Source organism: Photinus pyralis, unplaced genomic scaffold (genome assembly GCF_008802855.1).
Source record: "Photinus pyralis isolate 1611_PpyrPB1 unplaced genomic scaffold, Ppyr1.3 Ppyr1.4_LG8, whole genome shotgun sequence".
Lineage (NCBI taxonomy): Eukaryota > Metazoa > Arthropoda > Insecta > Coleoptera > Lampyridae > Photinus > Photinus pyralis.
Window position 1 is genome coordinate 4,401,497 of NW_022170819.1, and position 8,874 is coordinate 4,410,370.

An 8,874-nucleotide genomic window follows, 5' to 3' on the forward strand; every position below is an offset into this window, starting at 1 on the left:
AACGACGAGATCCTTCCTGCGAGCCTCATTGTCCTTATGTAAATTACCTAAAAAATGTTTCACCTCAGTTCCAAAGGATTCTACTGCTCTCTCTAAAGTCATCCTTTTCGCATCTCCGCATTATTTCTACACTTATTTTCACACACACACGCGTTCGCGAATCACTTATAGCGGTGCTCCTTTTTCGTGGTCCTCGATGGTGCGGATGGGCCAGGGTGGTAATCCGGGATCAATTACCTTCATCTAGCCGTCCTTGTGATCTTCTCAACTCGTGCATTTGAATTTCTCGCTGCATGTTATTCTTAATATATATAATTCTTCTGTGAGTGTGTTTGTTACTGAACTTCTCTTCAACGACTGGACCGATTTTGATTAAATTTTTTGTGTGTGTTCAAGGGGATCTGAGAATGGTTTAGATTCACAATTTATAGTGGCAACATTACTTTATTGCTAATTATTTGTTTCGCGTGCAATGAGAGGCAATCAGTCAGTTAAGTTAAAAGAATACGCGAGCGACGTCTTCTTCAGTATACTGTTGCCTTGCCAGCGTCTCATCTATAAATAGAACGCGCGCAAGCAACGAAATTAAATTCGTGCGTTTCCGTCTTCGTTCGTAAACGGGCATTGGTCGCGAGGTTTTGTACTGGCCGTTGGATGTTTTGTTATCATTGTGTTATTGTGGAGAGTGTTTTGAGAAGAGTTGTGAAGTGTATCTAAAATTAACATAAAATAGTGCAGAATCGAAGTGAGTATATTTCTTATAATTGTTTTGGGCGTCATTAATGTATGACTGTTTCACTCATTTTTGTTATGTATTATTTTACAGTATTTTCCTTATACAGAAAAATGCCACGTCTTCGTGGAAGAGCAAAAAACATTGGTCGGCGTACTCGGACCGCCCAATTAGTCCATGAGCGTCGGTTAAATAGATCAATTGAAGAACACTCAACGGATAATGCAAATGTAAGAGATCAAGTTGCATGTTCACGAGCAAATGAGAATGCAGAACAACGCGTTCAACGTCTTCATGCTAATGCATTGAGACAACGAGAGGCACGTCAACGAGCTACCGACGCACATAGAGACCATCATCATCAACAAGTGCAACATAATCGAGCATTGTCACGAGCATCATTTAATCGTCTTGCGTTCGAATATTTTCCTGAAATAGATTATTCGTCACATGCACTAATCACGATAGGTAGTATGGACAAAGAGTGTCAATATTGTCATGCTTTCAAGTATAAAGGTGAATCAACTGGTTTATGTTGCGCATCTGGAAAAATTTCACTGCCATCGCTAAATCCACCACCGGAACCTTTAAAAACACTTTTAGCCGGAACCACATCTCAATCGAAATTGTTTTTGCGAAAAATTCGTAAATTCAATTCATGCTTCCAAATGACATCATTTGGAGCAACAAAAATTGTTCATAATGAAGATGGTCGTAATTTTGAATCTACATTCAAGATTCAAGGTCAGGTGTACCACCAAATTGGTTCATTGCTTCCAATGCCTGGTGCCGATCCAAAATTTCTACAAATTTATTTTATGGGCGATGAGGAGCAACAATCACATACACGCTGCCTTTACAACCATATAGAGCGGATGGAAGAACGAGAAATTGTGGATAATTTGCAAACGTTTTTGCAAAACAATAACCAATTGATACGATTGTTTAAGACTCTTTCTAACAGACTGCAAAACGACAACTACGTCATTGTCATTAAAGCAGACAAAGTGCCCTATGGAGAGCACGCAGGCACATATAATGTTCCAACTATTAATGAAGTTGCAGTCATTATGGCTGGTGACCCATGTGAACGTCGAGATATTCGCATACAACGCAGAGATAATACGATGCAAATAATTCAAGACAATCATCGTTCTTACGATGCTTTGCAGTACCCGTTGATATTTTGGGAAGGAGAAGATGGATATCATATCAATATTAAACAAAGAAATCCAACTACAGGTACAACGTATAAATTATCTTAAAATTATTTTATTTTAATTAATAATTTCTGTTAATCTCATAATTATATTTATTTGCAGGTGAAGAACTGAACAAGACAGTTAGTGCTATGAACTACTATGCATATCGACTAATGATTCGTGCCAATGAAGATAATGGTATTCTCCGATGCAGACAGCTATTCCATCAGTACATTGTCGATATGTATGTAAAAATCGAAAGTGAGAGATTACGATACATAAAATTTAATCAAGCAAAACTTCGTGCTGATGAGTACATTCATTTACGTGACGCCGTAATCGGCAACGTAGATGCAACGAATGACATCAACAATATTGGTACCGCATATATTCTCCCATCATCATACACTGGTAGCCCGCGTCATATGCAGGAATATATTCAAGATGCCATGACTTACGTACGTGCATACGGCCGACCTGATCTTTTTATCACATTTACGTGTAATCCAAACTGGGATGAAATCAAAAGTTTACTGTTGCCAGGTCAAACATCGATGCACCGTCATGATGTCACTGCACGTGTATTTAAACAAAAATTGAAATCTTTGATGAATTTGATTACACATTACTCGGTATTTGGTGAAACGCGTTGTTGGCTTTACTCTGTTGAATGGCAAAAACGAGGTTTACCTCATGCGCATATTTTAATTTGGTTGGTGGATAAAATACGCGCAGAAGAAATTGACAAAATTATTTCAGCGGAAATTCCAGATCCGAATGTTGATCCAGAATTGTTTAACATTGTTACTACAAATATGATCCATGGTCCATGTGGCACTCTAAACATGATGTCGCCATGTATGGATAATGGAAAATGTACAAAACGTTTTCCAAAACCATGTGAAACTGATACTATCACCAATATGGACGGTTATCCATCTTATCGACGTAGAGACGTAGACAATGGTGGTCAATCATATGAATTGCGTCTGTCAAATGGTGTGAGAGTAGATATTGATAATCGCTGGGTAGTTCCATATTCGCCATTGCTGTGCAAAACCTACAAAGCGCACATAAACGTTGAACTATGCAGTTCGGTTCAGTCAATCAAATACATTTGTAAGTATGTTCACAAGGGTAGTGATAAAGCTATATTTGCTGTTCAAAATGTAAACGACAATGACGAAATAACACGTTATCAAATGGGTCGATACATAAGTAGCAACGAAGCTATTTGGCGCATTTTTACGTTCCATATACATGAAAGGGATCCTGCTGTTATACATTTGGCTGTGCATCTTGAAAACGGACAGCGTGTTTACTTTACAGAAGAAACTGCACTACAACAGGCTTTGACGGCTCCAAAAACAACTCTTACTGAATTCTTTAACCTTTGTAGTCGACAAAATGCTGTTGGTCAATTCGCAAGGACGTTGATGTACACTGATGTTCCTAAATTTTTTACATGGAATAAACAATCAAAGAATTGGGAACCGCGGAAACGAGGCATTCCAGTCCCAGGATTCGCTGATATATTTATGACAAATACTTTAGGTCGATTATATACAGTTCATCCTAAGCAACGCGAATGTTTTTTTTTGCGTTTATTACTGGTTAACGTCCCTGGACCGACGTCCTTCCAATATTTGCGAAAAGTCAATGGTACTTCATACGACTCTTTCTTCGATGCGTGTCGTGAGTTACATTTATTGGAGGATGATAACCATTGGGATCTCACACTTGCAGATGCAGCACTGAGCTCATCTCCACAACAAATTCGTCAATTATTTTCAATAATATTGACAATGTGTTTTCCGTCTGATGTATCTGCTCTGTGGAACAAATATAAAGACTCAATGAGTGAGGATATTTTGCATCGGACTAGAATTACTAATGAAAATCTTAATATTGAATTCTCCGCCGAAATATACAACGAGTCATTAATAATGATTGAGGATATTTGTATTCTTATTTCAAACATGGCGCTCATCCATTTTGGAATGCCAGCGCCGAATCGCCCAGCAGTAGACATCATCAACAGCGATGTTCAACGTGAACAGCAGTTCGATAAGACTTCTTTGGCTACTTTTGTTACGGAAAATGAACAATTGCTCACTGCTGAACAACGAAATGTATATGATCAAATTAACGTTTCAATTGCAGCACAACAAGGTGGATTCTTTTTTTTATACGCTCCAGGTGGCACTGGTAAAACATTTCTTATCGCACTGATACTTGCGCGGATTCGATCTCAAAATCATATTGCATTGGCCATTGCTTCATCAGGCATTGCAGCAACGTTACTTGATGGTGGACGGACTGCGCATTCAGCACTTAAATTACCTTTGAACGTTCATACAAATCCCGAAGCAATGTGTAACATAAAGAAGCATTCAGGCATGGCTGAAGTTTTGAGAAAATGTAAAATTATTATCTGGGATGAATGTACAATGGCCCACAAGCATTCGCTTGAAGCTCTCGACAGGTCCCTGAAAGATATCAAAAATAATGCTCGGCTTTTCGGTGGTGCTCTACTGCTGCTGTCTGGTGATTTCAGACAAACATTACCAGTCATTCCACGCGCGACATATGCAGACGAAATAAACGCATGTTTGAAAGAATCTTATCTATGGCCAAGTGTCACTAAATTACGCCTTACTATTAATATGCGCGTTCGACTTCAAAATGATCCATTAGCGTCAGGATTCTCTGAACAATTGTTAGACATTGGCAACGGTGAAATTCAATTGTATGAAGATACACAATATATTCGACTTCCAGAGAATTTTTGCAACATGGTGGCTACCAAAGATGAGTTAATAACAAGTATCTTTCCAGATTTAAGACATAATTATACTAATCATGAATGGCTGCGAGAGCGAGCTATTTTAGCCGCAAAAAATTTAGATGTTGACGCCATCAATTTTAAAATACAACAGTCATTGCCTGGTGATGAAATTACATTTAAATCGATTGACACTGTTGTTGATCCTGACGAAGTTGTCAACTATCCTGTAGAGTTTCTAAATTCACTAGATTTACCTGGAATGCCACCACATAATTTGCGACTGAAAATTGGCTCACCTATAATTTTGCTTCGAAATTTAAATGCCCCAAAATTGTGTAATGGCACGCGATTAGTTGTAAAAAAAATCATGGGCAACATTCTTGAAGCCACTATCTTGAGTGGAAAATTTCGAGGTGAAGTTGTACTTTTACCACGGATCCCAATGATTCCTTCAGATTCGCCTATACCATTCAAACGTTTACAATTTCCAATCCGCTTGGCATATGCTATGACCATAAATAAATCACAAGGCCAAACAATGACAATTTGTGGCTTAGATTTAGAAAACCCATGTTTTTCTCACGGCCAATTATATGTTGCGTGTTCCAGAGTTGGAAAACCATCGAATTTATTTATTTATACACCTCAGGGTTTAACCAAAAATATTGTACATCCAATGGCATTACGATAAATAAAGTTTTTGTAAATAAAAAAATTTATTTTTTAAATAAAATAGTTTGAGTGTAAACTTTTTTACCTTTAATTAAAACAAGTTGAAGATTTAATCATTACACATACTCACACGCTATCGATTAGTCTAATTGTAATAAATTTACATGTAATGACGTTAGATATTGTCATAACATTTGAATAATAATTTTCATCAAAATGGTCCAGAATGTTTTAGCTTATTAAAAAAAGTTTGAAATTTTCAAATTAAAGACGTGTACACAGGACAACGTCTGTCGGGTCCGCTATGTATTATATATGTAAACTAACGTTTATAAAATCTAATAAACTTACAGTATATTGGCAAATGGGCAATAATTAATGAAACGTTATTTTTTGAATGTAAAATTTTATTTTTAAATATACACTATATTGGCAATAAATCCTATTCCATACGAGCGGAGTCCGTAGGAGCGGAGCCCGTGGCTGCGGAATCCGCTGCGGAGTCCGTAGGAGCGGAGTCCGTGGCTGGGGAATCCGTAGGAGCGGAGTCCGTGGCTACGGAATCCGTAGCTGGGGCTGCTGGGGAGTCCGTAGGAGCGTCGTCGGGCAAGGGCAGTTGCGCCATCACAATGTCAAGGTCGTCGTCGTCGTGCAACGAAAAGGAGACAGATGTCGACAATGTCGGCGAAGAAGTGGCCAAAGGTGAAAACTGATGAACGCAAACTTCATCACCGTCTACGTCTACCTTGCGTTGTTTCCGCTTTTGGATGGCTTCCCTTCTCTTGCTATCAATATTCGCTGCAAGTGTCGCGGCTCTTTGCACTCTCACTGATCGGCTCCTTTCCACTGTGTGGCCACAAATTTCGCAATACCGAGTTAGGGCGCAAATATATGTAGTGCAAACCGAGCATCTTAATACTGTCGTTTTTGTTGCTTCATGTGCTTGGATAAAAGGCATTGTTTTGCATTTGCTGCAACTATCTGTAAAAATTTATTATATATATATTGGATTTAAACACGATTGTATATTAAACTAACCCAATGCACAATCAAATTGCACTTGGCGTCTTGCGCCACAAAACCCACAGAAACGATCCATTTTATTACAAACTCTTATAACCTCACTGTACACTCTTCAGTTGAAGACTAACAAATAACAGAACCTTGGGAGTGATGGGACGTTTATGAGTCGACATCCGGCTTAAGGGTACAACCCTCCCTTCAACCACCTCAAGTGCAACTGTCCGTTTTAAAAATAGAACAGGTAGACGATCTCCGTTCTGAGTTTCGCTGTAACAACTTATATATTTTCTGTCCACAATAGCAATTACTAGAAATAATTAATATGGCAAAACAACGTTTGCCGGGTCAGCTAGTATATTATAAATTTTCCTTTGTGATAGTAATTCAGAATCCTCTACCAGGAAAAATCTCGGTAAGACTTGAAGTTTATTCATTCGAGAAAACTCGACAGCCTTGATCACTCCCACAATTCAGAAGAACTGAATTTAAAATGATTATGTAAGCGCCTGGCATAACCCTGGGTACCAACAAAGAAATCAATAGATAATAAAGCTGAAATAAATAATGGCGCTTAGGGTCAGCAGACTAATACCACGCAGAAGTGGTCGATTGAACAAATTAATTAAGGGAATTCTTAATTACTTTAAAGTGTTAATAATACTTAAAATATTAATAATGGAAATTGAAATCCCAAAAAAGCTTATTACCGACTTCTTGACTAGTAGAATTAGAACTTATCCTCATATTTGCATGATTTTCAGTAATACGAGAGTAATGGGTCTAATAAATATACCTAACTTTGGCATTATGGCGCCATCTTGCGGGGTATGTGTTTTAAAGGGAGTTAAAAGAAATTCGGCTGTTAGTCAGTGCATTACGACTGTGAAAGTTGCTATTTTTTCGGTCATAATGAAACTAAATGGTAATAGCGGATATGTTTGCTTAAAATTTTATCGTTAAAACCGCTGATAACTCAGTGAATTATCTAAACATATTTGTTTTCTAACTTACCCCACAAAGAAGGGCATTATCGTCTAGTTGGCAAGAATAAAAAACGTGACCGTTATGCAATCGAATTTCTGTGGCATGAAGTCGAGTCGTGGTCGCGATTAAGGACGAACTAATTCAGCGCGCCATTATATTTTCGTTAAATTCAGAGTAGTTGATTTCTGCCTGTGAAATTGAAGGGGGGATGGAACTTTGTCTTCTAATCGTAACATTATTATGGTCGCAGCAGTAATGAAAAAACTGTAAGAAAAATCAAACTGTAAAATTCCTACACAGTGAAGATTTCTCCGGTTGGGAAAATATAAAAAACGTTTCAAATTCGACCAAATCGTTGCATTAATAGAATTGCTAAAAAACTACGGCCAGAGAACATTTTCGTCACTTGAAAATTCACCGAAGAGGTTTTCCCGGCGGCAACGTTTTACTTTACAGCTCCGTTCTAATTCCGGTCTAATTTTATATCAATATCGTCACCTACAAAACGACGACTTATATGGGTACCGTTATTCCATTTATGTAAAATTAAAGGTCTGAATCTTTAAGAAAAATCATCGTTAATAATTATATTTGATTATAGGAAAATTTTGATTTGTAAGTTCTTAAAGAGACCAACCTATGGGCAATTGAAGCCGTTTTGTATTGCATGAATTTTACCATTTAATAACCCACTACAATTGGGTTCGATCGCTAACAAGTCAGCTTCTTGTTTAAAGTTAGTTTGTCCCGATTTCAATAAAGAAAACTTTCAATTTAGTGGGTAGGTACATTTATGATTATATTTTAGTTAGGTGAACTGTCAATCATAGTAAAATTTGTGTTAGAAGCTAGCCATTGTATTGGTCGGATAAGTATTTTGTTAAAGAATTGGAGGGAGGTTCAACCCCCTTTTTATGTAAACCTGTTGCATATTTGGTAACTATTTCCCAAAAGTCTCAAAATTTGAGTTTCTCCTTTACTCAGCAACCATAACACATGGAACGACATGGGTGACATTCTGCATACACGTTATCTTATTGATAACAGGAATACATTGCTTGTTTTCTCTGGTAACATTTTAGAATACAGCGCTTTTTACCCTTCAACCTTATTTATTACTCACTTCTTTTTGTTGACCACGAGGAGGAACCGTCATAGATCATAAATAGCTTAAAAATTCAATTCTTCACACAATAAGTAAAGTGTTATTTTCTTAACGATGCGAAGTCCCCCGACCATTTAGAAATCGAAATGTAATATTTTATACCATCCTATATGCGCTTTCTTTGTACTTTATAATTGAATTCTGTACAATCGAAAACGGTTAAATGATTTGTTAGACTAGATCGCAAGTCATTTAGAAATAATTAAATTTATATATGTGTTAAAATCACGGTGTGGTCTTTTTATTGACAGTTAATATTGTTAACACGCGTACACGCCTCGTTTCTTATGTTACATGCTAAGTTGTG

The 8,874-nt window shown here is 37.3% G+C and overlaps 2 protein-coding genes across 2 annotated transcripts; one reads left to right on the forward strand and one right to left on the reverse strand.

The window, feature by feature from the left end:
- The first annotated feature begins 336 nt into the window (after nucleotides 1-336).
- Nucleotides 337-4,779, forward strand: LOC116178319. The gene is made up of 3 exons (XM_031497783.1): nucleotides 337-1,975; nucleotides 2,056-4,067; nucleotides 4,774-4,779. The coding sequence occupies exons 1-3, from the start codon at nucleotides 787-789 to the stop codon at nucleotides 4,777-4,779; spliced, it is 3,207 nt and encodes a 1,068-aa protein (XP_031353643.1). The 5' UTR covers nucleotides 337-786.
- Nucleotides 4,780-5,533: 754 nt separating this feature from the next.
- On the reverse strand, nucleotides 5,534-6,763 carry LOC116178885. The gene is made up of 2 exons (XM_031498529.1): nucleotides 6,434-6,763; nucleotides 5,534-6,376 (listed from the first exon to the last, which is right to left on the reverse strand). Exons 1-2 carry the CDS (start codon nucleotides 6,492-6,494, stop codon nucleotides 5,838-5,840), a joined length of 600 nt encoding a protein of 199 aa, XP_031354389.1. The 5' UTR covers nucleotides 6,495-6,763; the 3' UTR covers nucleotides 5,534-5,837.
- Nucleotides 6,764-8,874: the final 2,111 nt, after the last annotated feature.

Coding starts and splice junctions, on each gene's coding strand:
- LOC116178319 (XM_031497783.1), top strand. CDS start 787: ATGACTGTTTCACTCATTTTTGTTATGTATTATTTTACAGTATTTTCC. Junction 1,976..2,055: donor ACAAAGAAATCCAACTACAG/GTACAACGTATA, acceptor ATTTATTTGCAG/GTGAAGAACTGAACAAGACA.
- LOC116178885 (XM_031498529.1), bottom strand. CDS start 6,494: ATGGATCGTTTCTGTGGGTTTTGTGGCGCAAGACGCCAAGTGCAATTT. Junction 6,377..6,433: donor GCAATTTGATTGTGCATTGG/GTTAGTTTAATA, acceptor AAATTTTTACAG/ATAGTTGCAGCAAATGCAAA.